General features: G+C 45.2%; 2 protein-coding genes across 7 annotated transcripts in view; one reads left to right on the forward strand and one right to left on the reverse strand.

Annotated features, from left to right (window-relative positions):
• Positions 1 to 27578, forward strand: part of Pmvk (Phosphomevalonate kinase) — a 35534-nt gene that overhangs the window by 1101 nt on the left and 6855 nt on the right. Inside the window, exons 1-3 of one of the 5 annotated variants that reach the window (XM_084594382.1) lie at positions 64 to 146; positions 575 to 662; positions 21490 to 21553. In XM_084594382.1, the coding sequence (XP_084450508.1) occupies positions 577 to 662; positions 21490 to 21553 (150 nt within the window). In that variant the 5' untranslated portion in view covers positions 64 to 146; positions 575 to 576. Of the gene's footprint in view, positions 1 to 63; positions 253 to 574; positions 663 to 21489; positions 21554 to 27578 lie in introns of those variants that run through there. The other 4 variants (XM_084594384.1, XM_084594380.1, XM_084594381.1 and 1 more) reach the window with 4 other exon arrangements.
• On the reverse strand, positions 2675 to 27463 carry LOC146198900 (schlafen-like protein 2). 2 transcript variants are annotated; one of them, XM_084594379.1, is made up of 7 exons: positions 27066 to 27463; positions 15846 to 15945; positions 14570 to 14697; positions 9900 to 9993; positions 6928 to 7089; positions 4167 to 4228; positions 2675 to 2868 (listed from the first exon to the last, which is right to left on the reverse strand). In XM_084594379.1, exons 1-7 carry the CDS (start codon positions 27101 to 27103, stop codon positions 2844 to 2846), a joined length of 609 nt encoding a protein of 202 aa, XP_084450505.1. In that variant the 5' UTR covers positions 27104 to 27463; the 3' UTR covers positions 2675 to 2843. The 2 variants fall into 2 exon arrangements, with proteins under 2 accessions (XP_084450505.1, XP_084450504.1); XM_084594378.1 differs by lacking the exon at positions 27066 to 27463 and adding an exon at positions 17063 to 17353.

Consider the following 27578-nt stretch of genomic DNA (forward strand, 5'->3'; position numbering starts at 1 on the left):
TGCACACGCTCTGCAGAAGTGTGTCACGTGACTTGCTTGTTTCCCCCCCCCCCTTTTTTTTTTGTTTTTTTGAGAGGGCGTTTTCGGCGCAAGCAGAATGCCCATTTTAATTTTCCTGCATTGTCCACTGATCGAATGCAACTGAGGTGACTGCTTCCGTTACAACCAGTCGCGACATTGATTGTGCTCGTGCTCACGTTACAGCAGCTGCACAGAAATCAAACACAAACAGCAAGCTTCACCGCAATGTCGGTAAGCTAGACGGCGAGGTTGGCTTTTTGTACCAGCGAACGAAGCATTATCGGCGCCAACTTTGGATATCCGAGAGCCACTACGCATTAGTATTTTAGTATACTCTAAAGTGGCCTGAACAACACTGCGATCTACCAAAAACAATCAATAGGAAGTGTTTTTGTGAGGCATGCAGATGCTGGCGCTTGGATGCTACCGCGGTTACAATTGCACCGCTTGCAACTCTTCAGAAACCGATACGAGAGCAAGCGCAACTGCGAATGCTGCGAAGTCTATTTATTCGGTGACAAACTAAATTTTGCTTTTTCCAAATATCACGCAGTTATGGCGCAGAACCCCAAGGTGATCCTCGTATTCAGTGGAAAAAGGAAGTCCGGAAAGGACTACATAACAGAAACACTCAGGAAAAGGTAAGCTTTTTGTTTCATCTCCTTAGCAGCAATTATTGACAAACCGATCCATACAACTGAATATTAGGTCAATGGCTCGAAGGTGCGCCCTATACAGACAGCAGAAGTGGGCATATTATTTCTTTCTTTTTTATGACAAGAAAAGCATGGCACCAATCAGAAGCAAGCATAGCATATGTTGTTTCTCCCATTTTATTCGTGTGACAAACTCCGTGCTTTTGAGATGCCAACAGAATAGAACGCTGGCACGAGCACGAGACACGTGCCAGCCCAGAATCATCTAGACTAGCCGCAGCGATCGTGTCGCGCGAGCACGCTGCAGCGCAGCTAAGCTAACTGATCTAGCCACTACTTCTACTACGTCTGGCCATAGCCTCCTTCAGTATATGGCCTGGCAAACGGGGAACAAGACTTCGGCAGTTAGAGCTTTGTCCGCAACCGCCTTCCCATCAATAGTTCGGGGGCTGTAGCCTTTTTCAGTGGATTTGAAAGAGGGTCGAGTGGTCTTCATTGAAGCGTTGATGGTTCTCACAGCAGATTCGGCGAATTCGTTACTCTGAGGGTAGTGCAGGCTTTAATGTCAGGCGTTTAAACCCATATGCCTGAGCAAACTTCATGAAGTCGGATATCGAGAATTGCGGATATCCCACTGTCGAAGACCACCACCTCTGGAATGCCATGTCGGGCGAAAATTGATTTGCAGTTACTGATCACTTTAATTGTTAATTTCTCTAGACTAGCCAGCTCTGGGTATCTAGAGTAATAATCTGTTACAACTGACGACCAGTGGCTACTGAAAAACAGGTTCATTGCAACTCTCCGCCATGTCTTGATGAAAACTCTGTGCTTTGAAGGGGCATTTTTTGGATGCTGGACGTCTTGATACATTCTTGACAATGTTTTATGGTCGTTGCGATGTTTTCGGCCACTGCAGGCCACCAAACGTAGTCCTTAGCGTGGGCCGGCGTCTTGGTGATGCCAAAGTGACCTTTGCGCAAAAGACTCAAAATTTCTTTCTCGTATGTGATTGGCACAACCACACGAGCTGCATAAAGTAGCAGATTGTCCTCTATGATGAGCTGTTGACGATGCTCATAGAAGGGTCTTACGTCAAGGGGTAAATCTCGTTGGGAAGGCAAAGCTTTCGTGCAGAGTTCTCAAGATATAAGCACACGCTTCTTTAAGCCACTCAAGGCAGTGCTGCTTATTTGGGAGGTTTGTTTTCACACGTCAGTAGACAAAAGCTTTGATGTCGTTGTTTAGCTTTAAATCGCCAGCCTCCTGCAGAGGCGCTCTGGAAAGCATATCGGCCGCGAGTTCTTTTCCATGTACTCATACGCCACTTCGTACTGGTACCTCATCATTGGCATTTTAAGTCTTTGTAGCCGCGATGTAAGGTCATCAAGACGTTTCGACGTAAATATGGGTACTAACAGCTGTTTCAATTGTGAGCGACTTGCCGACAAGGTAATCACTAAGTTCTGGCAAGCCCGAACTAAGGTTTTCGTTTCTCCGTGTCAGAAGCCGGGAGGCATAGGCAGTGACTGAAAATTTGCCACTGGTGTCCCACTTCTGACACCATGTCGAGATGCCAACAGTGTCCGTATTCTGAGTGTGTGTCATTGAAAGTGTCGCGCTATCTCCCCAACCTCGTGTCATCTGATTGGTGGAAACGCTGGAACTGAAAGTGTAGTAACAACCTGTTTCGTTGTGTCCACCAATCAAATGCTTTGAGGTTGGGGAGATAGCCTCACTTTTGATAATGACTGAAACTGAATGCGGGTCCAGGACAGGTTTATTCCCCAGGTGAATACTAGCACAAGCACAAGACATGTGCCAGCCACAGCGAGGGTCGCGCGAGCACGCAGCAGCGCAGCCAAGCTAACTGGCCTAGCCACAACATGTGGTTACCGCCTGAAACAATTTCCTCATGCATTCATCATTTTTTTTTTTTTTTCACAGCTAAGAAACTTACGCCGTATACTAAGTAATCACCAGACCACAGGGTAATGAAAGTTTGAAAATGTAAACGACTTTAATGCCCAAGGAAAGATGGCTTGAAAATTGAAAGGAGGATACAGGCAGCTAGCAGATCTTGACAAACTTGACGCATGATTCTTCATGCCTTGTAATACAATATCTCAAGGGTGGTACTCTTGAACCAGCATCTTTGAATGTTTTCTACAGTGACCTATAGCTTGTTTTCCTGGAATAAACAAACGTAGTTACTACACTTGAAAATTAACTTAAGATGGGATAGGGCTCTTCATCGGCTGAAAACTGCAAAAAAAAGCGACTTAACCCATCTCTATGTATACCTGCATACCTACTGGGTAATTCATTCCACTTTATAAGGCGTAAACGAGCTAAATAAATTCCATCTCAGTTATTTTTTTTCTCATTTTGTCAAAACACAAATTTTTTATGATTTGCTAGATTAGAAGAGGGATTTCTTCTCATCTAGCTGCAGCATGCTCTGAAGTGATTAACAATAATAATTGGTTCACAGGAAAGGAAAGGGCCAGTACCTGTCACACTTATGATTAAACTATGCAATTTTGACAACAGATTTTTTTTTCATTTTTGAGCTTCAAAATTCTTTTGTGTGCTCCAACTTAAATAGCTCATCAACTGCCTTTTCTTACATCGAACTTCAGCAAGTTGTGCAATAACTAATATTTCCTTGATCAAAACTGTAGTTTCTATGCTGTATTCCTTATACTATAAAATATATAGCCACATGTTGATAATTATTTTCCGATTAGTGTTTTTTTTCTCTACTGTTTCGATAAACAAAGGAGTGAAAATGTGATAATTTTAAAACTAACTGACATATCAGAAAAGTAATTACATATTTGAAGTCAACACAAAAAACTGATTAAGAGTGTGCATTTTCATTGCATTTAGATTAAAAATAAAGAAGAATGCCCAAGAGCCCCGCAGACACCAAATTGTGGCTGCATTTTGCTGCTTGCTATAGCTACACGTAAGACATTACTGAACACGAATCACCTTGTGGTATTTGCATAACAACTACTAAATAATTTACAACCGATGTTTTTTTCTCCCCTATTCCTGTTTCGGGTTCAAGAGCTGAGTGGTGGCCATGACGTCAAAGTTCAGTGGAGGTCACGTGAGGGACAAAAAAATAATAATAAAATGCAACATAATTGCTGTCTTGACTGCAATTGCTGTAGCAGGCTGGCTTTACCAGTGGGGTGAATTAAAACAACAAAGGACGGATTATATCAGTTTTTTTTTTTATCCCTTACGTAACCAAGACTTAATTTTGACGTCACAGCCATCGGTCGGCTATTGAAACTGAAACACATGAGGAAAGGAATTCTATTATAAATTATTTAGGGGTCAGATTAAATAGTGATTCGTGTATAGCGATACATTAGATATCTTTAGAAAGAATAAAACGTGCTGCCAAACTTGAGTAGCTTTACTCCTTTAGCATAGTCATAAAACATTAGCAAACATCACAAAGGCAAAACTTACAGTGGGGCATAATAATTCTTGACTGCCTGACGAGTCATATCAACGATATCTTGAAGTGTCAACTGAAAAGGCGGGAAAAGGAGATATTTTTTAAAATGCTGCCACTAATGCTAATCGGCGTAGCTGGAAGCATGTACTATATGTGCTACGGCAAGATAAAATGGAACACATACAATTCTATGATCAAAATTAGGTGGAATTACGACGTAGACAGAAGCATTGAAAGCTCAGGGGCTTGGTACATTCTTGCTAACTTGATACCTATATGTACACATACAGACTCAGTAATGCCCATGCTACACAGGCATATTTAAATGCTTAACAGTAAGTATTTAACACCATTCATGCAGTGCCACATACACAAATTTAATGGCATTGATGTTGATTTATGTAATGTGCTCAGTCTGCCACGGCTCATTCACCCACAAAACATATAACTCTTGTTCCACACTCCTTCCACAGAAGTGCATATAACTTGGTTATCAATAACCTCCAATTAAACAGGAAATTGTATTCATAATTTCATTAGATTAGGTTAAGCAACTCTATTGCAAATGGCACCATTCTTACCAATACAGCAAGTGCTCGTTAACTCGAAGTTGTAAACTCCGGGGAAAATTTCGATATAAGTGGAGTTTCGAGTTAAACAAAATGCCAAAAACTTCTGGCGACAATCCCTGGCGATCAGCCGCGCGACGCCACCGCCAATGCCTGTTGTTGCCGCTGGTGCACACTGCACAGAGGGACGGAACTCTGCGACAGAGGCGCGTTTTTCAGAGTTGCTTTGTTACCGCCGCCTCGTCGTTCGGTCAAGGGGAGTACAATTACGCTATATCCCATTTCTAACACTAAACAGCATGCCGTACGGTAAAACAGTGATGAATTTTTCTTGTAACGCATCGCGTGTAAAAAAGAAAAAAAAAAAAGGTCACAGTTCAGCGGTGCGCTACTACACTGCGATGCACGATGCAAGCAGCGACTTCCTCTTCCTCCTTTCGAAAATTAACAATATCTAGTCACACTAGCCTTTTTATTTTCCTTTACTACCCTACCAAGCTTTTACTGAATTATCTCAATGTGCTCATATATGCACGGATCAGATGAAGTGAGCGTCTGCAGGTCCTTTTCTCAAACCGGACTAGGAAAACCAAATTTGCTTGCGCAAGAGAAGAAGAAAAAAAAAAAAGAACACAGCACGGAAATTGAGCAGCTTAAAGCCTTCTGCGATTGGCTACCTAGCGAGCTGCTTCTGGGTGATATGCGAAATTTTCTACAAACCCAGTACCCGAGCGTGACAGCGACGAGCGAAAATGCTTTGGCGGCCCTCAGCCCATCGACACTCACTGCACAAAGGGAGCTTTTAACGGAAAAGAATTCTCAGGAAAAACCCAACTTTATAATTTTTGAAGGAGGAACTGGGTAATGCTTGCCTGCTTCACGTTGGCATTCGGCCCAACAGAAGCGTCCTCGAGCTGCTAAACGCGTCGCGTAAGCCGTTGGTCGCCGCAGCTGCATTCAACTTTGTTGCGGACATCACATACACAATAAAAATCAGTCAACGCTTCGTGCACATGGCGCAACGAAACAGAACCACACAATCACTAAATTGCTCTTGCCAGTATGCACGTGCGGAGGGCAGCTGACTGAACCACGCCCAATAAGACTCATCAGCCCTGCGTGCGATCGGCGCCCACGTGACTGCTCCCAAGGTGTTTTTGAAGAACGGCTGTGTCCGTGGGAATTTTGTATTCGCTCTTCGAACGTGACTGCGTTCGGCACTTAGTATAAAAACAAAGCGCTCGCTCGGAGCCCCTATCATCTTTCGGTAATGACCTTTGCCTTCGGTCTTTCCGGACGCCCAAAAAATGCTTCCAGATAAACGGGCGCTAATACATAGCACCTATGGGAGGCGAAAGCGCGGCGTGGAAAATTTTCAACTTAATCGATTTTTCGATATGCGAGTTCGTGTTAACGAGGGTTTACAGTACTTCAAACTGACACTTTTGGTTGCTAACAAAAGGAAAGTATTTCTTGGACTTTGCAACCATTACATTTAAAAATGCTACATTCAAGGGTTTGTGCTTATCCGCACTCTCTTTAAATCAGGTAAAATTCCTTCACAGTTTTTTTTTATCCCCCCCCCCCTCCACCAGTGTTACCAACACTATCGACCAACACACATGGCACCTGGTCTGGAAACAATGACATTGACAAATTCAATGCCTTAAGCAGCTAATATAATTTCTTATGTGCATATGGACTGCACACTAGCCTTCTAAATTCCACTTAGTCATTCACTGCTCCACTATATCAGAATCAGCTAGTGCCATTTAATTCTGGCTTCCTGAATAGTTGTCCATTCAGTTGGAACCATCTGCTAGCATTTCACAACATCTCTGCTGCTTCATGTGTCCTGAATTTGCCAATGCTGTGATGCATCTATAATCTGACATCTAATTAATCAATACTAATCCCTATTCATTTCATCTAAACAGTACTAGGCTTTGTAATAACTAAGTTTCTAAATTTAGTAGCAACTGCATGAGAATAAAAAAAATGATTTTTTTTTGTGATTTTCTCCATTTGTTTATTTTTCACAGCTCTACTAACTGACACACCTAGAAGTTCCATAAAACTAACAATCCCTGAAAACATCTGGTTTAGTTTCCCCAGCTGTCTGTATATAGCACACAGCAGGACTCGTGTCGTACAATACTTGGCTGCTCACATCCATCACATTCGTGAAAGTTAAATGCCATACCCGAATGTTACTTCCTTGACGTCGTATGAAGCAAATCCCTTCTTCATTCTCAAACATCGGATGTAGTCCCATCTGAGTAAAGTTCATTGACTCATTCCTGTAGTCAGTGCTGTCCCAGGGAATCATTTCTATCTCCACAACGTATCGTTGCACAACTTCTCCCTGATTTGTTTACATGAAAGTGAAGAGAAGTAAAAAAACGAGTGCAATATGCATGAGAAACACTGCGAATGTGCAAGCAAAAGAGCTGTACCCAAGAGGATTGTAAAACATTGGGTGCAAGACAACAGTTAGTAAGGTTCAAGACACCAATGCTATCTACCCTGTCTACAGGCTTGCACCTACTGCAGGCTAACTCTGGGTGCCTATGTGGCAAAAGCTACAGGGCCAAAATGCACTAGCTCACAGAATATAGTCACCCCAGAAATTTCACAGATCTTGCACTAACACATCATGTCAATAAGGGATTATAAACATCATCATTGCATCAGGATTATACTAAAATACCAGCCAGTACACAGCTTAGGTATAACATATCGAGAACACGCAAATGGCTGCGTCATCAACTGGCAATGCCGTGAGGCGTAGGTGGACCGCACCTGCCGCGTCTCCCCAGTGGTTCTTACATGCTTTCACAGTCCACTTGCATTGACAACTTAAGTTGTGTGGAATATTGGTTAGTCATGAATTCAGGTTCACATAGGCATTCAGCGATTTAATGGAACACACTTGAGAGCAGTTGGCAGCAATTCAATATTCAGGTAGAAGTGAAACCAAGAACATAACCGAGGCCAGATATATGCCTGAACTGTCTGGTGCAGAAATATTTCGAAGAAAGTTCCATCTTCATAGCACTGGCTGCATAAGCACAGAAAGCTATCCCAAGTATAACACTGCAAGGCAATTGACCGCAATGTCATGACAACAGATGGACACCAGTAGTTGGAGGGCCTTCTCTGAGGGGCATTTACAACTTCACTCGAATTACATCTGGCTGCAAAAATAATGTGAACGCATGAGTTGTAAAGCTGATGTTCACCCATACTTTTACCATGAAGTAAAACAGATGGCACAACTGCAGGTCAAGCAAATGGTTAGCTTTATGCATAACTGTGGCCCTTCATTTCTGGGTTTTATTTCTTAGGGAAACTCTAGGATTTTTTATTTTTTCCAAGCTGGATTCCAAGGGACGGAAGGCATAGCAGGGGGTGGCAGAAAGTTAGGTGGGCGGATGAGGTTAAGAAGTTCGCAGGGGTCAAGTGGATGCAGCTAGCACAGAACGGGGTTCTTTTTCGTCTAACAAACAAGCTGCAAAGAATAATTTGCATCTATCTGTTAATTCACTGGTTTATTTCTGTTGTTCTCTATATTTTTCTAATCATGCATTACTGTCTGCATTGACAAAGTTTTTATATAAATGCTAAACCTGCCAGGCTTCCTATATTTTGACTGTTAAAATGCTCTTTCAACACCATAACTTTAATTTTTATCCCAATTCTGTGTTTGCTACAGTCAGGCTACCAGGCTTTGGAGGTTTATTTCCAACAAGTAGTCAGCGTCTTACTAGGACCTGTACCTGAATGACTGTAATTAGATTTCTTTTTTTTTGTAAAAAATCAGCTACCAACTGAAAATGGTTTTCTGAAAAAGGGCATGTTGCCCACACATCCCTGCATTCAAGTCAGGCACTGGAATGGGAGCTGGCAGAAATCGGAGGGACATATAGACACGTTAGAGAAGGATAGAGAATTAGACCATTTAGAACAAATACACAGGAAGATGCAAACACCCTAGCACACTCACATACAGGCGAACTGCACAAATGTAAGTGGCCTACCACTGTCCTGTACATGAGACGTCACTGGAAAATCTTGCACACAATACCTATTTCTTAAGACCATAAGCACAAGCTCTTCATCCTCCTAGTCAGCATGCTTTCCAACCCTATTCTCTAGATAATAAGGTAGTAATTACTCATTGACATCCACCCACGTATAGTCATATAGTTACAAAGAAAAGCTAACTCAGAAACTTCATAGGTAAAGAAAGATTCTTTCTAATTAGGGATTGAACCCGGGATAACTGCCTTTCCTGAACAGTCTAACTACTAACCGAGCTAACCAGGACTGTCAGCAGGTCAGATGGTAGGACGAGGGCGAATTGGTCGATAACTCAAATTTTTAAGAAGTAAGCATGACGGGCAGCATTCATATCAGGAGAAAAACGAGATGGGTTCTAGGTTTGGTGCAGGTCTGGCTAATTTGCTAAGAAGCACTTCCTCGTGCCGCTTCCACTGTTCGCCTGCCTACAAACTCAATGCAATAATGTCACTGGTGCAGTGTAATATTTGCTAAGCAGTGTGCCAGTGCCTTCAGTTTCTTTTTTACAGCTTCCTTTACATTGCCTTTAGATAATTTATGCTGCATAAGTGAGATGCATTCAAACTAGCTTTAATTTAGTACATAACCGCTGTTAAATTAACAAGGACATCAACCTGAAGGCTCATGCCCACTCTCACACACACGTATGTTTGCATTCATGGAGCATACTCAGCATGGGCCTCCTCAGTGTGCTGAGTCAGCAAAGTATGCAATCCATTTTGCTGTAGCCCCGCTGTTCCATACAATCGTTCACTCATTACACTATCTTGATGCAGCGTGGCTTTTCTCCTTTTTCTTCTCACAGGTGGCATATCACTGTATGTACGCAATATGTGAACATATCACTAAATCAAAATAGCTTGCAAGATGACTTGACTAACTTTTAACAGTAATATTCATAACATTCAATTGAAGTAAAAATGACAGACTGATTTCATCACAGTAGGCATTTCATGAAAATGAATTTTTTTACGCCAAGGCTCAACTGCACTGCATTTAAAATTATAACTGTTTGGCATCAAAAGATGCTTCATATTCTCTACCTGCATTAAATAGATCACAGATAAGGTTTCAATACATGAAAAAACTTACAACATCCATCTTAGCTGCAGACTCTCTTTCACACCAGCAGTATTTCGAAGTTTTCAGGTTGTGGGGCCTCAACCGTTCTTTCAATGTATGAGGGCTGCACAAGTAAAAAGAAAAACAAACAAACAACGGCACAGTATTAATGTCACTAAACTGAGCAAGACTTGCGAAATTTTTTGCGCACAAATGAAGTTGACGGAACTGATAACATGCAATGCACAGCGCAAGTGTGTGTTGCAATCTGTATGCAGGGCAATCAGCTGTGGCGATAGTACGACGTTTCATACTCATTTCTCAGCAGAAGTTTCTGGGCTCAAATCCACTTCGCTCAGTTTTTTTTTTTTCGTGTGAAAGCACTATAAGCAGACATACAAGCGTCATTTTGCTATGCTCCAAACCTCTGGATTAGTTGCGATTTTTCACTAAAACATGGTTCCCTTTTGCTAAACAAGCAGCAAGCTTTAAGTTTAGGTCGAAGCTAGCTTCTGCATTTTGCACCAGTACTATTAGCGATGACACCTTGGACCAGCACTTCTTGTCCTTATGAAACAGAGAAAAGGTAGCATTGAAAATGACCCTTCTTTCTAAACTATCTAGGTCAGTAAGAGGTAGAGAAGAAGGGGGGAATTTGTTTACAAGAAAAACCAGCAAAATATGATGTACTCAACCTGAGCCAGCAAGGTTAGTGAAATAAAACAAAATGCAAAGAGCAATGAAGCATTCTTACAATCAGAATAAATCAGTGGAAATATTTCTGACAACAAAAAACAAAGAATTGAAGAAGGGCCTCGGTTTACTGGCCAGCACGTGGGCAAGACCTAGTGCACCAAGTCTCTTGCTTGATTCTTATTCAGTTTGCTTATTAAGAATCTCATAAGTAAGAAGCGATGGGCTAGCTTCAGATTCAGGGCACAGGTTACAGCTGATATGAGTAAACAAAGCCACATAAAATGATATACTTTTTTTTTTAGGGGGGGGGGGGAGGCATTATACTGCCTACTCTCATTTAAAAAAATTGCCACTGCCTTGAATGAATACTGCTGGTAATGTTTGGCTGCAATGCCTAACCAATTAGTGTGCACATGCAATGAAGGAGTAGAGGCACCAGAATTTTGGGTCGGTTCTTGCTTTGAAATAGTGAGCAAGACAATAAGCTTTATGCAAAATTGCTGCCATCTATCGGCCGCCGCATGCGTTTCCGCTATGTTCAAGGGTAGCTGCATTGAGGAGCGGCAAGCGGCATAGGGGGTTGCGCAGCCAGCTGTGTAATGCTCGTTGTTGCCGATGATATCGACATACTGTTGTGCCCCTTGTTGTACGCAAAATTAAAATAAGGGTGTAGAAGAAAAGAAGCAGCAAGTTACATCCCTTTTTTCTTCAGGCTTGTGTTAATCTGCTCTCGCGTGGTTGTCGCACTAGGCACACTTTCGATCAATGGCACGCCTGAATTGTAAAATATCTTATTTAGCATGCATTGGAAGATTGTAAATCAGTACACTGTGCTAAGGCAGACGAAATATATCGCCCATGGTGTGTTAAATTTGCCTGTAGACGGACTGCACATCGCCTTTTCGCATAAAAGATGTGCAAGTGTTGTTCCTGATTGATTTCCTTGTTGCGCCAATTCATCTCAGCTTTTAAGGTTTCATGCATACAAGCTGTCAACAGATTTCGCCCATATGTATACGTCCAAGTATCCAGATAGAAAAGGTTTCGGCTCTTCAAGGGTGCCAGACTGCTCTCTTATATTCCAGCACGATATTCTAACGTCTTTACGCATTCGATTCATCGATGTATTGAATATAGTCGACTACGTCCAGGCTTCAGTTGCTGAGATGCGTCTCCAGAACACGACTTGCAAAAGAAATGACTCAGAGTATATAGGTGGCAGCCACTGTCCTTACCGTTTAGCTGCTCTCGTCTACCGCGTGTTCGCATGATTGTTGTTACTATAGTAATGGCGATCACCGCACTGTTTTTTTTTTTTTTATTAGTGTGAGATTTTTTTTTTCTGCGAGTTGTGTGCGGTGCACCAAAAAGGAGTTACACCTTAATTTGGACCACGCCAGTTTTCCTTTCTCCCATCCATATCACTGTGTGTGTACGTCTCACCTTTCTTGTCTTTTTTTTTGTTTGCTCTAAAAAACACATTAAGATATCACTGAATAATGCCGTTCCTTCGTTTAACCTTCATGGCGCGCCATGAAAGCAGTAGGGATTGAAACTGCCAACCATTTGACACTCCACAGAGCAATATCGTTTGTAGCGAGCCCTACCGCGCTTAGCAGTGAGGTTTGCTACTGCGGCTATCGCAGTAGAAGCAAGCATGAGCGCACACGTCTTCAAACTTTATTTTGCCTAAAAGTACTCATCAATATATACATGTATGCATGACATTTTCTGTATGCCCATTGCTTGGTACATTCTACCACTTCCCTGAATTGCTGCTGGCAAATAATGTTTGTTGTTTTGCAATATGGCAAAACAAAAATCCCATGCATCACAGCTCCACACTGAAACATTTGTGTTCTTTCAGGTGTCAACTGACTGGACGCCCCATAAATTCAGACTTTGCAAAATATGTTCAGCAGCTATAAAAAGGACACCGCCATTTAACATTAGACAACCCGTATATGCTTGCTACTTTTTCACAAAACGATTTCGTGAAGAATGTAGCTAGTGTCGCATATTGCACGAGAACGCAGGGCGATTAGCTTTTTCATTCAATATCTTCGCAAACAAAGAAAGCCATTAAGCCCCGTTCCTCCCCCCCGTATCACTACTGAGCTCATCCCTGACATGGACAACGAGAAACAATTGAAATATTTCAATTCCGTCAAGAATTATGGAAAGAAAAAGAAAAAAATGCGGTATTGGATAGGAGAAAGACTTTGCTGCATAAACTGCGCATTGCACAAAGCACTGCTCGAATACGCGTCTATGAAGGAGCTTGACACTGCGTCTGGGTATAAGGCAGACCTCTGCTATGCGACTTCGCAGGCAGCAGTATCTGCTATATATTGATTTTCACGAAATAGAACCACGATGTGATGGCAACAGGAGCTACATATCCGAGGAGGATCAGCGCGCACGGAATCACGTCGTTGAAACGTCGCATTTTGCCGGCAAATTCACATGGTTGGGGGTTTTAGCCAGTAACATATAGAATATGGGATCTGCTATATGGTTGATTACACGCTACCAAGATACATAAGCTGCTAAACGTTCAGACAGAGGATGGGAACAGTAGTGCGCGTGCTTCACTGGGAACTGTGAAGGTCCATCAGAGCGCAGTGTTTATTAGGCATCAGTCCTATATTAAAAAAACAAAACAACAAGAAACAACATTAAGCTCCTTTGTGTACGCGTAATGACATCGCAGACATGTTTTACACCCGGAAGCGATATCAATGTTTTGCACTTTCATGGACACGTATTTGAATAGCGTATCAAGGAATGCACCGGAGCAACAATGAAGGTTTTGCCATTTGTAGCTACGCTGTTACCACCGTTCGCAAGAAGTTTTGGCAGCGCAGTATCGCTTCACGATGTACAATTGGAATGTAGGCAGCGTGGACAAGTCAATCGTCTATTATTCCGTCATTGTTTGCTTTGAATGCGAACAAATACATGGAAATCACAGCACAAGGCAGACGCAGCTAACGCGACGGCAGCAGCCGTAATCGCAGCCGACGCACTCAACCCTTGAACATGGCGTCGCGTAGCGCGGTTCGCTGAAGATCCAATAGATGGCAGCAATTTTGCATAAGAGTACATGAGTCACAATGTGGAATTCATCTATGCCAACTAAACAATTTAACAGTTAAAACTTTTTTTGCATTTAACTTTGGTTTCAAAACCAAAGCAACGCTAAAACACAAACAGGTTGTGGTCACGCGAGTCGCAAAAATACTGCATTACAACCGCCGCTTACTAACTTTTGACCATAGAGCTGGTGCAAATTAAAATGAACAAAGCAGCAGCCATACGGCACCCTTTGTATGTCTCGCATGACCTTCATACAGCTGTGGCATCACAGCCACTATTCGGCAGTTGAAACAAAAACTGCGTGGTTTACTTCTTCTTCTTCATGTAATCAATGTAGCTACCCACATTTTGTAATGTGCTGTGCATCATTTCAAAGACAGAATGCACAACTAAAATTTGGTGCCTTTACGCCTTTCAGAACAATACATCAGATCACAGCCAACGTGCAAAAATTATAGGGAACGCTTAACTTCATTTATGGCAATACGCGATAACATAGGCAACCACTCGACATACAAAGTCCCGCTTTAGCCGAACCGTATGAATGTGCCTGCGTGGCCAAGGAGTAGCCTGAAACGGCATCCAAGAGCATTGTTCTTATTTCACCTTCCGACCTCAAATGAGCAACCAGAGTCGGCAGCTCCTCCCAATTTTTTTATATCAAATGTCGAAGCCTATTTTCTGGGTATTGAAGCCTTTAATGCTAAGTGTTAATGATATGCAGGGAGGAAAAGACCACCAGTTTCATTGCAAGCATTACAGCCAATGCAAAAGCATAAGTTTCCCAGAGAATTAAGGAAATAAGGAAAAATGTGCTTGAGGGCGTGGAAAGGGGGGGGGAGGGGGGGGGCAACTGGAGTTTATGTCCTGCAAACACTAAAGAGCAGCATTCATTCCTGTAATACCTCTCTTCTGTTGGCTCTGGAGCACCCTCTGTGATCACTGGGACAAACCGCAGCTCGTACATGTGCTTTGGCACTTGTGGTTTGTAACGTGCCATCACATTTTCAAGGCTCAGCAAGAGGTGGTCTTTCTGTAAAAGGCCAGTTATTACTGATCACATACCTTTCTTTCTTACACCTACAATTCTTCATTTAACAAATCAGATTTTCACAGAGGCTGCAGTAAATAACTGCAAGTCAAGTTAATACTGAATTCTGTCAGCGAGCGAGTATGGCAACTGCTCCGATCAACACATATGGCTTTTTATGTATTTTAGTAGCCGTCATCTCAGCATGCACTTTTGAAGGAAAGGGCAATCTGGACAGTCAGCTAGGATTCACTTAAAGAAGTACAGACACTAAATTTTGGTGGCAATTTTCTTGTTAATGATTCATAAGACATTCCTGTGTATCGACCCGCATGCAGTTATCGCCTATGACGGCTAAATAATTTATAATTGAATTTTCTTTTCTCAGTATTTCGGTTTCAGTAGCCAAAAAGTGGCTGTGTCACAATCAAGTCTTGACGCACAGCATGAAAAAACAGTGATACAATCGCCGATTCTTTACTTGTAGTGATTCCTGTTATGAGGCAGGGTGGCCTTATCCTTCTAGTCAGTTCAAATGACACAGGAATGATTACATCGCGGTTTTTTTTCATCCCTCACATGACCTAGAATTGACTTTGACGTCACAGCCATTGCTCGGCCGTTAAAATCAGAACAGGTGAGAAAATAAATTCGGTTATAAATTGTTCACTAGTCATAGGTGAATATGACGTGGTGATCTGTGTACAGTAATGTAATGTATTTTATTTTTTTATTTATTCATACTGTTGGCCAGAGGCCGTTACAGGGTGGTTAAAAAAAAATTATAAAATAGCAGTACTGCTATGCTTAAAGCAGGTAATACAACACATCATTACAAAAGATAAAACAAGGACCCCAACAGGAAGCAAGCAGGTGCTTGCACATACTTCCATTCTTTTCTTTAGTCCCCCCATCTGCCTTAGTCCAGTTACTTGCATGACAATTAACCTCGTTCAAATCAGGGCCACTACCGACCATATCAAAGGCCCTGCGAACTCGCATCACATGTTGCAGCTACTGTCCTGGTTCATCTCACCGGTTTCTATATGTTTTTGACTCGAACAACATTCAATGACAACGTTAGACAACTGGTGCGAGTGCCTGTGCAATACAAAGAGGCAGCCAGTGGATCAGGCTGCCTCATCACCCACTTGATATTCTGTCAAGTGCAGACCCTGCACTTCTCTACTATCGAGGATTCCCAAATACACTGTTCCGCCTTCTCCAGTGTTTAGGAAGGAACAAAGAGTCCTGCAAAGTAAAAACCACCATCACACAGATTCATGTTCAACTAAATGTCCGCACTTTCGATATATCAAAAAACTACAGTGTGCACAGCAAAACAGTATTTATCTGAAGGCATTAACTGCCTAAGACTAAGTGCTGAGGAATCGGCCTGCCTTTTTAACTCGTTCGATAGTCACGCAATCCTAAACGCACTGCGAAGACAAAGGATGCCGTTGGAAGGCACCGCACTAACTGCGTCCACCTGCGGTAGTATAATCCCTAAAATACACGCTAGGCATAGCATAAATTTAATTTGTCTAGCAGAAGTCTTTCTGACTGCCGCCCCTCAAACGGAGCAAGCGCTTTTTGTTTTTATCTAGAGGGTCTTGAATATTTGGGGGCTGGAATTTAAAAAATTCCTATGCAAAATCTACTGCCCCATTCGAGCTCAAATAATGTTCACAAAGTAGCAAAATATCGTCTACGTTATCTGATAAGTGATTCAACATCGGTACTTGCCTAGATTTTCCGAAATCGAGGAAAAACTGCTCTCGGCGGCGTGCACAATTTTCGCAGAAGACAGTCGAAAAGCTATTTTGACATGATGCGTCATCTGTCGGGCGGCGAGGCAAGCGCGCCAACGGCCGGGATGGAGCTTGTCTCACTGCTCGACAGATGACGTATCATGTCAAAATAGCTTTTCGACACTCTTCTGCGAAAATTGTGCACGCCGCCAAGAGCAGTTTTTTCTCGATTTCGGAAAATCTAGGCAAGTACTGTTGAATCACTTATCAGATAACGTAGACGATATTTTGCTACTTTGTGAACGTTATTTCAGCTGGAATGGGGTAGTAGATTTTGCATAGGAACTTTTTAAATCCCAGCCCCCAAATATTCAAGACGCTTTATCCTGCGAAACGCGCAACGGACGCACACGGAAGCAAATGCCTAGAACGATTTTCGCCGCTGAAAATCATGTCAAACACCGTAGGCCAATCCATCATGTAAAGTTGTCACACATATAAGCACTGCAACCACTTAACCTCGCAAAATTTCCACGTCTAGAACAAAACGCAACTACCGATACGCACGTGCTATGCGTCTAGGTACTGACATGGTACTGAAAAGCGCGTTCTCTCACCTTGACACGCTCTGACGAGAATGCTGCTCTTTGCAGACGCGCGGAACTTCTTCCGAAGACAACTCTTTATGAGCTTTGTACTCGTGCCATTGATCTTCTTCCACTAAGGAGCGCTCATTAAACTTGTAGAATCTAACCCGTGGCTGCGCATTAGTGTCCACGCATTGCTCGCTTGAAGCGCCGCCTTCAGCCATAGCTTGAGCAGTTTATCCTCACTCTGCCCAACGGTCCACTGTCGTTTGACCTCGTGCGTTTGACAACGTCAAGTGCGTCGACAACGGTCATTCGAGCTCCTCAGCATGCCTCAGCGCCTCAGCCAATCACGAAAGTGCGTTGGGCGTGTTTCTCCGCGCAGCGTCGTCTGCTTGCGGGCTTGCGATACACGCAGATATGGTTGCAAAATGAAAAAGTATCAATACACATTGTCTACGTACCATACCCAGAAAAGAACATTCGGAACATTTAGAACAACATATTTTGCATGTCATTGCGCTGTTTATCACATCTGCTCTTTTAGTTCAGCGTATGCAAACGAGGCAGCATCCGCCTTTTGCGCGAGTTCTATGCGCACGCGCGACGTCCCAGCGGCGAGGGAGTACAGTGCAGGCACTATAACAGTGCCTAGCACTATAGAGGGAGAGAGCGCTTCTCTTCTCTTACGGCCTCTCCATTGGGGTCTGTTTCCACCGCCCGCCTCGCCTCGGTGGGGTCGCCACCGCTCCACTGCTGCTCTTCCGCTACAGCCGTTCACGCGCAAGGGAAACGCGCGCTCGCTTTTAGCTTCCCCCGCGTCAGTTGCAACCTGCAGGCCCTAACATTTCGCCCCTTATGGTTTATACAAAGTCCGTAATCAACGAGGAATAATATACGATCAACAATCCGCTCACGCGCGCGCTCCTTCGTCAGTGCGGCCGTGCACGGTTGAATGAAGCTTCGGGTACACTTCAACATTTTTTACCCCTAAGTTTTGTACAAAAATAATATTACCAGGCTATGCAACGTGCCTTTGAATGTTTTAAGCAGGTGTAGCGTGACCTGACGTGAGTGCATGGTGAACTGTTGGGTGGAGGTTCTGTCAACCGCTACCGTTTTCGTTTAGATCAAAGAGGCACCGGCAAAAATTCATGGCGCGTCTCAGATTCAGAGTAAAGAACAAAAATTTACTCATATGGTAAAAATTTCACTTGTCTAGTGGAGTGGGCTGTTCTAGCTTAGCTCAAAACATATCAGTCGGTTGAAAGACCGAAGATGTATATGTAGTCTCGCGACTACCTTTAATCAAGGAAATGGGCATAAACAGTTAAGCAGAATCGAAAAGAGCGGCAAACAATAAAAAAAAATTGTCCTTCAAAGTTGCACATTGCACTATATATTCATCAATTCATCAAAATGCGACCTGCGTCTAGAAAATTCAGTCTCAAAATCTTCCTGCACGGCTTGTGCGCTGGCCTCTCGGTTTTCTCTGTCACTTAATTAATTGAGAAGAAGAATTCTGAGAAATTTTTCAAATATCAAAGAAGAAGACTTAATAACATAGCTGTTGTCAATTCATTTGGGGCAACTCAGTGTTGAATTCTGAAATGCTGACTGAATCAGAATCTTAAGTACTTCGAGAACATTTGTGTGTAGTAGGTGCGCGGCAGCTTTTTCGAAAACAAAAAGCTTGTCCAATAGGGCAACAAGCTCCTGTTTCAGATAATGCAGTCCATTAGAATATTGTCCACGTAGAATTGTCCACGTACATGGGGCTGCTTCTTTCGCTAGCTTCAAGAATAGCGCAAGCGTCACAACCGAAGTTGATTGACTAAACGATATATCCAGCGACGTAAGGTAAACCTGAATATGTGACAGTGGGAAATGGGATGGTAGGAGATGCCATCACATCCTTCAGTGCTTTTATTTTGCTCTTAGATGAAACGTCCGTCTTGACAATGTAGTCATGTGCCGCTAGGTGTTACGGCCCTCGCATCTAGCATATGTCATTCCCTTCCGCACATTAACCTTACTTTCCCGAAGAGAGCCTCAATAGGTCGCTATATAAGTCTTGAAATGAGTCTTCAGTGAGAGTGTCCTTCTTTAACGCTTTAGAAGTTTCTTGCATACTTTTGATATAGCAGGCGAACTCATTTGTAAGTCACTGCATCGAGTATCACCTTCATCATTTATTGGCCTCTTTTTACCACTTCGAGCAAAAGTGGTGTCATGAATATCAAACCATTTTTTGTTGTTTTCATAATAAGCTTAATATCATATCATGTAAAAATTTCAGTAAAACAATGTTTATTTGCAAAATTAAAATAATGTTTATATACCGTACATTGGCTAATATATGAATTGTAATAACATTTAAAACTCAACCCTACAACGTTTACTTTGACTGTTATAGTAATACTTTATATCATGCAAGCATTTTGCAATTTACATGACATTTTTATGAAATTATTTTCATCTTCGGTGCTGCATGAATGGTTTCGCATCTAGCGCTGAAAGACGGTTTTGCTGTTGCAGACGAGTTGCTGTCATGTTAGCCTTGAAGAAGCTTCGATGTGATCACTGCTCATTGATTTTTTTTTTTGTTTTTTTTTTGCTTTGTTCCTATTCTTGTACAGGCTTCGGAAAAATTCGGATTAAAATGGCCAAAAGTAGTTACCATGCCGCAATGTATGCCATGCTTGTCGAACGTTTGCTGAACAACAGTGTTTTTTATATCCGTTCACGTGTGTAGTACGTTGACGACATGCCGCTGCAGCATATACCTTCTATGTTCTTTAATTTCGGGTCTGCACTCACTACAAAACTCGCGAGCGACAGCGCGAAACCAGGCAAAAGCCACCCGCCGCCGCTCAAGCAGACGCGGAGCGAACAGTGAGCAGATCGCGCCCCTTGCGGTGGCGGAGAGCGCAACTCAATAAGAAACGTTCCCATTGTTCCCGCGCATGGAGGAAGAGTGCAGTGGTAGGACGCCCGATTACTGTGCCGGAGTACCCGGGTTCGAACCCGACCTTGGCGGCTGCGTTTCGATGGAGGCGAAACGAAGATGGTGGTGGTGGTGACAAACGTTTATTTAATCAAAAAGGGGTAGATGTATGCATCGGCCGGATCTATGAACATCCAGCCCTTACAGATACTGGGTGGGGTCCCCAGTACGGGACCCCAGTGGCGTCGGCCGCTGCCCGGGCGCGCTCGACCAAGGCCTTTTGGGCCTGCAGGTCATAGTAGCCGAAGAGGCGTCCGTGTGCTGTGCGATGTCAGCGCACGTTAAAGATCCCCAGGTGGTCGAAATTACTCGGTAGCCCTCCACTACGGCTCCTCTTTCTCCCTTTCCACTTTCGCTCCCACCTTCCTCCCTTCCCTTACGGCGTGGTTGAGGTGTCCACAGAAAACAAGTGAAACAGTTACCGCGCCTTTCCGTTCTTATAAATAAATCAATCAAATCAATCACTGCGATGGCTGTTCCTGGCCCTATGGGGCTGGGACGGTAGGTCAGCGCCGCTTGCGGCGAGGGCAGCCAGCCGCCGAATTTTTATCTGTTGTAGGCCGTCATTGCACCCGCCACCGCTTAGGTGGTGGACGACGGCTGTTGCGGCGCGCGTCTTTCTCTCCCTCTTCTTTTTCTTCCCTTTCTACTTTCTCTTTTCTGTCCGCACAAGGCAGCGGACAAAAAAGAGAAAGCATGAGGCAGCGGAGGTGGCGAAATTACTCCGAAGCCCACCACTACGGCTCTCTCTTTCTCTCTTTCCACTTTCACTCCCACCTTCCTCCCTTCCCTTACGGCGCGGTTGAGGTGTCCACAGAAAACAAATGAGCCAATTACCGCGCCTTTCCCTTCCTATAAATCAATCAATCAATCAGCGGAGATGGTTCAGCTACAGAGCCAGTAGCATGCCAGTGCATTTTCTTTTCCTTCTTCCTACAGCCACAACAACAACAGTGTGGTACAGCCATGGAGAAGGAGAGCGAAACTGCTGCTCAGCGGCACAGAAGAGCGGAGAAAACTCATCGGATCCCGAAGTAGTTGCCTGGCAATAGACGGTTGAGCGTACGACGAACGAACAATCGTGCTGGGAAAGCTAATAACCAGCTGAGCCATAGCTATAGCGCTACGTATATCCTGGCATAGCCGAGCTAAGCCACTATTTTTTTATAAAGACTTTTTAACACTTTGCCTAACTGTGTGCCAGTCTCTTGCCCAAAATTCGCGGATTGAATAAGCGATGTTGAAGGTGCTATCGCGTATATGCTTAAGGGGCGGCCTCCGAAACAGTGCTTGCGGTAGTTTTCTAGCGCTAGAAACCCATTGAAGTGGTCTTTGTGAGTATTCGAGTGAAATTGGAGTGAAGCCTATAATCTACAAATAATTCTTAAGAACTGCACCATAGCCTGAATTATCCGTACTTCTCATTAACGAGTCGTCCATTCTCTTGCAGGATCGGGGACGACAAGTGCGCAATACTGCGTCTCTCAGAGCCCATAAAAGAGGCGTACGCCAAGGTAAGTGCGTGTCGAACAGTTTAGAGCGTAAGGTCTGCTACCCGGTTTCCATCGGATATCGCCTGGCTGGGTCCCAGTGACCTTGCTTGAAGAGATGTCGCGCCTTCCTTTCCCCCAAAATTAAGGTAAAAATATATAAAATTGTGAAATGAATTGGTAGTGTGCCTTCACCCAAGTATAGGTGTCCACCGAAAGTGACAGATATAGCGCCTTCCTTTCCCCTCTAATGCCCGCCGATGAGCATTGGAGTAGAAGGTCCACCAGGGCCTGGCGCTGAGGCGTACTGAGGCTAGTGTTGACCATGCGAGTAATTGTGGATGTTGCTGCCGGAGCCTTCGGAATAGGGAACCAAAGCTGGAGTTTGCTCTGCGACGCCAGCGCTCGGTTTCCAGCGGAGCGGAGAGGAACTACAAAACCTACGCGCATCCGCGCCCGCGCAGCGCGTGGCTGTCTGCGGAGTCTGCGCAGCCCGCTCGCTCGGGAGCGCGTGCTACAGGCAGCCGCACGTGCACGCGGAGCGGGAGAAGGAGAGTGAGGACGAGGGGGGATGGTCGTGCGTCTGTGCGCGCAAAGCCGGCGCTCTTTGCCAGTGGTGTTTCTTAATTTTGCTTTTTTCTGTGCCCCGGCTGACATAGAGGCTGGCTGGAGGCACGCTTTTTATCGGTGCTTTCGAAAGTGAGAAATTATGACTAATTGATCGCCGTGGACATTGTTTTCAAAGAGCGCTTCTTGGCAGGCTCAGACAAAAAAACAACAACAACATGAACGCGAATTCGGTACTCGAAGGCAGAGGCAAGCGACAGGTATTTTGAAGGACTTGAGGCGGCACCTCTTGATGTCACTTCCATGTTGCTCAGAGAATGAAGGGTCCAGCCTTCTCGTTGAGAATTGATACGCGTGTACACAGCGACGAGTGCTCCGGGCGCTGGTTGGGGAGCTTCCTTTCCATTTGTGACTGCTCACTTGAAAGGGGCCTATTAAACTCTTTGGGGACAGACGTTTTAGGCGATGCTGCCGGCGCCGTGGTGCCTGTTTTCGGCGCGTTTAGGACGCGTTCCCTACAAAGGCACAAAGCATGCCGCCTTGCATACCCTTTGGTTCCAGCTGACAGCGGTCAGGGGGAGTTCGCTGCTGTGGCGCTGCCATCCGAAATCAATGACTTATCTACCTTTAACGATGAGAGGTTTCTTAACGACCTGGATCACTGACGAGAAGCCGAGGCATGCCATTTTTTCGGCAGTTTCCTCTCTCCGCGAGACGAAAAACGAGCAAATGCCTGACGACTTTTCATGCAGGCGGGGACATCTCTCCAAGTAAACCTTTGTCTTCTTAATTCCACAGCTACGCTGTGCAATCCCTAGTTCAGTTATCTCTTCTAGCGAATGCGCAGTTTTGAGCTCCCGAAGCAGGATCGCGTATGAGGATAGAACGATTACCGTACGTGTTTTCCCTTTATAAGCGCCGAGTGATGGCATTAATGACATATATCTGTTTCTTGAGGCCGACTTGGTTCCGCGATGGCTGCTGCGGCACCGCCAGTTACAAACAGAGGTGCGAGATACCTAAAAAGAAAACCGACGACCATCGTTTCAACACGAAAGAGAGAAGAGAGAACAACACTTTCACGAGTTTTGCGAAAAAGCGGGCCGTCACTTTTTCATTCCAGTTTTTTTTTCTTGCCCCCTTTGTTAGAGCGCGACGGCGGCCACAATGCGGCCGGAGGAGGAGAGAAACAACCGAGCGCGAGCGCGCAAACACGTGCTGGAAAGCAGCGCGGAACAGACGACGCGGCCGGGCTGCGCGTAGATTTTGACGTGTTTTCCATGGAGGGCGCTGACGCACAGAGCGGCGCAGCGCCCCCTGGCCCAGGTTTTCTCCCCTATAGGTTCGACTGGAGCGACTAACGCGGAGGGGATATCGTGGCCACAGGAGGCATGTCACAAACACCAAAAAAGGCGCCGGATCCCCTTTACGGTTACCTGTCTTCCCTCTATCAGGTTTGAGAACTCATTTAAAAGTTAGGTCGGTTAACCTGTGAAGTACGTGTGTCGGCGTGTGATTGTGGAGTAAGTTAAAATAGGTCACTTTATTTTACAGACAATTGAATGTTTATAAATAGTAGTCCAAATTACACTGCATAATAATAGTGTACAATAAAAGAATAAAACGCCGCGACAAGATATATTGATAAAAGACGACTAATTAAATGACAAGAAAAAAAAACCGACAATGAATGAACAAAACGCTGCAATAAAAAAAAAAGACTATAATGATAATAAAGCAAGTATTCTAGATATAATAAAACACAGCGAGAAATATTACTAAGCTAGGTAAAGGTTAACAAAAGCGAAAATAATGATCGATTGAACAAGTATGTGGCGAAATGGAATTATCACGGCTTTCTTGCTAGTTGAGGCGTCGAAGGCTGGATTGTTCGGTAGCGGAGGCCGTACAGATGAGAACGATGTGTCGATCGCGGGCCCGATTAAACACAAGATACATCCTTAGAGTGGGATATCTGTTCTGGACGCAAAAGAGATGCCCTCGACTTGCGCAGCAAGTTCAGCAGAAAGTAAACTGCAGTGACAGAAGGGTGTGTCAGTTTGGTGCCCAGCTTTCGCCGGTTCAAGGCAGAGTAAGAGTCGAAGTCAGAAGCAACAAACAAAAACAAACTTTATACACGGCAACAGACGATATAAACAAATTCACGGGGCTTTAACCCGTCGTTTGCCGGCTCCTTATTAAGGCTATACATACATACATACATACATACATACATACATACATACATACATACATACATACATACATACATACATACATACATACTTAATTTGGTTGGTTGGTCGGTCGATCGGTAAACATTTATTAAAACAGTCAAGGGGCCCAAGGGCCTGATCTAGGGGTCGGCCAAGATTTCTTGGAATCTGGTAGCCTCTAAGCGAGACTGAAACAGATGAGCGCTCGTTGGTCATCCAGGGTAGAGCTGCGTAGACGAGCCTCCCAGGTGGGTGTTGGCATGTGTTGTCGTGGACAAGTCCAGACCATATGAAGGAGGTCTGCTGGGATATTGCAGCGTTTACACATCGGCATATATCGTTCAGGAAATATATTATGGATCTTTTGGGACTGGGTAAAGTGTCCGTCTGGAGTTGGCGCCACATGACAGCATTTCTCTGTGAAAGTTCTTGGTGCGGGCCTAGATAGAGTTGGAGCAGGTAGCGTGAAGTGATATGGTGTCCTTACTGACCAAGGCGGTGTTACGTTTCGAACTTCCCAAGTAACGAGACGATGCACGTGTCGAAATGAGCGTCCGTTTTTCTAAGAAGACTGCACGCAACCACCTCGGAGTTCGCGGACCAGAACCACCCAGGACGCAGCAACGCGGTGTCGCATGTCGGAAGCGACGGCAACAGTTGTCCCAGATTGTGTCCGGAGGACTGTGCACAGAGGAGCGGGCGCGCGCCTGTGTTTGGAAACAGAGCCGCGGCGCCTGCGTGTTAGCACCGAGGAGAGAGAGCGGGTCATCTCTCCCCCCGTAGAGAAGAGCGGTCACCGCATTCCTTTGCCGTTGCCGTTGTCAGATGGGGAGGGGGATTGACACCCGGAAGTGCCGTGCCCCAGAGTCACACATAACTCATCAGCCCATCATCATCCATTCAACACCTCCGGCAAAGTCCCCCCCCCCCAGAGCCAAGTGGGGTCGTGGGGTCTGGGAGAGTTTTTTTTTAATTCGAGGTGAGGGTCCTACCCGGACAAGGGGGCCGCCGCGTGATGCCCTCATAGGAGTGAGTGGCATCTGACGCAAAGACGGCCTGCAGCGCCATCGTGGCATCGAGCCAACGAGGCGGACCTTCATGACAACGCGAGTGTCACTAAGGACAACCAATCCCTATGATAAAACCATAGTGACACAGAGAGTGTTCCACCCTTAACCGAGAAAATCACAGACGGCCCGCACCAAACCTTCGAGAACCTCTGCTCGCCAAGAATGCGACGTTCCCGCTGCAGGCAGAACCAGACCTCTTTCCGTACTTTTGCAATTACTTCATGGAGGCCCGGAACTCTGCTGTTGTATGCGGCCGCGCAGCGTGCCAGCCATACTTGGTACGCGCACTCCACGAGCAGCGAACTGGCAACGGGTTCAGGTATTGCACGGTCTGGTACGGTATACCCGGAAGCTGGAAGAGGTTAGCTACACGACGGAGAAGCGCTTCAGGAAGGAGACACTGCGAGAATATGTGCACAGTGTCCTCTCTACCACCACAAGTCGGACAAGTTGGTCGCAAGCTGGTCCGTGTAAACGCCGGAGCCCTAATGTGGAGGACTCCCCTGGCGAAGCGGTACATAAAGGACGCTCTGCTTGCTTCCAAAAAATCCGCTGTCGGGCTTAACATTGGCAAGGTCGTAAAGACGGAGGTGAGGGGGGAGACTGGGAGTCAGAAGCCTAACTAGTTCCTTTAGGGGAACCGAAACCACATCAATGTCCGCCTCCGCCTTACGAAGACGCTCAAAGCAGGTAGCTGCCTGAGCATAAAAAGGGGAAGGAGAGCCCGATCGTGGCACGCAATGAGAATACCGCATTCCTTTCCCGCGGAGTGCTCCCGCGCGAGGGGCCCGCGTGGGTGGCGCGCGGTTCCGACCTTGGACAGCCAGCAAGCCAGCTTGGGACCACCATGCCTGACTTCTCCCGGCGGAGTCGCCATCGTGCCGCTAAAGTGGAAAGAGTGCGCTGGGAGGACGTTTCTAGTGGGCGGTTCCCGAATGTCAGCATATCAGGAACTCAAATGTGATTGGACTTTGACCAAATAGAAAATTCCTAGGTACTTGGGGACAAAAAAAAAAAAGTTGTTAAAAACGAGGTGGGTACCTTGGTGGGTACCTTCTCAGATTCACCATGTAAATAAACCTTCGTTACGTTCTCTCTTAACTCTCGGCCAGTCTCTGCTTGGGTGACCACCGCCCAATGTTCAAGTGCCTGCAGCCCGACGTCTGACTCGGCTTTTCGCTACCCGTTGGTCCGCTACTGGAGCAGGGCATGTTGGGGGCGGGATGTTCGGAAAGTGATAAGCTGTTCGGAAAGTGAGCCCTCGAGATAGCTCATGTGCTCCCTCATTACCCTTGAGACCCATGCGGGCCGGAGCCCATAGCAGGAGGGTCAGATGTTTATGAGGATTTGATTTGAGTACGCTAAACGCTTCGTCTGAAATACGGTCATGAGTAAAATTAAGAACGGCGCGCTGTGAGTCACGACTACATTAGCTTTAGAAGTGGACAGCGCGAAAGCAATAGCTACTTCCTCCGCTGTAGTATAGTGCCTATAGCTGTAGTGATATGTGAAGTGCGTACGGAACAGGAGGCATGAAGAGTCATGTTCTCATCTGTGGCAACCACTGTTGCGAGAGGTTTTACAAAAAGGCAGTCCAAAACATGCAACTAAAGAAGCTTCAATAGTGTAGAGGCTTTACAACACTGAACAATACACGATAAAGTTAAACACCAAATTGTTCACCGGGTACTGTTGCAGACCGACGTCTGGAGAGTCACCATGTGGTCGCCATGTAGACGAGCGCCGCTCCCTCGCAGATCAGTGGGCTTGCCGAGCAGCGGGTTGACTCCGGGAGCCGAGCTGTAGCACTTGCTAACTCGCAGCAACACAGCTCTAACATTGGTCGGCTGCTCAAGCTGCGCGTCTTCAATAAATAGGGTGCGCCGCGTCTGCCTTACAAAGCGCCAAGGCCGACGCGCACATACGCAACTTTCGTTCTTTTATCACCCTCTCTTCCTCCCGCCGAGCCGCGCGTCGTCATTGGTTAGGCGTGGCAGAACATTCTCGAGAGGACTGGCATCTTCCGGCTGGGTGATTCACCGTCGCTTCAGAAACGGGCCTCATGCGCGCAAGGCTACGGTAGCTACGGTCTCTCCGCGCGCGCAGATATATAAACATATATCTAAGTGTAGGTAGAAATGTAGGACTGCTGCAGCTGAGGCTCAAAGGAAGTACCTTTGCAAGATAAACTGAACC

This window comes from Amblyomma maculatum, chromosome 2, assembly GCF_055883805.1.
Source record: "Amblyomma maculatum isolate TAMU_Amacu chromosome 2, ASM5588380v1, whole genome shotgun sequence".
In the NCBI taxonomy this organism is placed as follows: Eukaryota; Metazoa; Arthropoda; class Arachnida; order Ixodida; family Ixodidae; genus Amblyomma; species Amblyomma maculatum.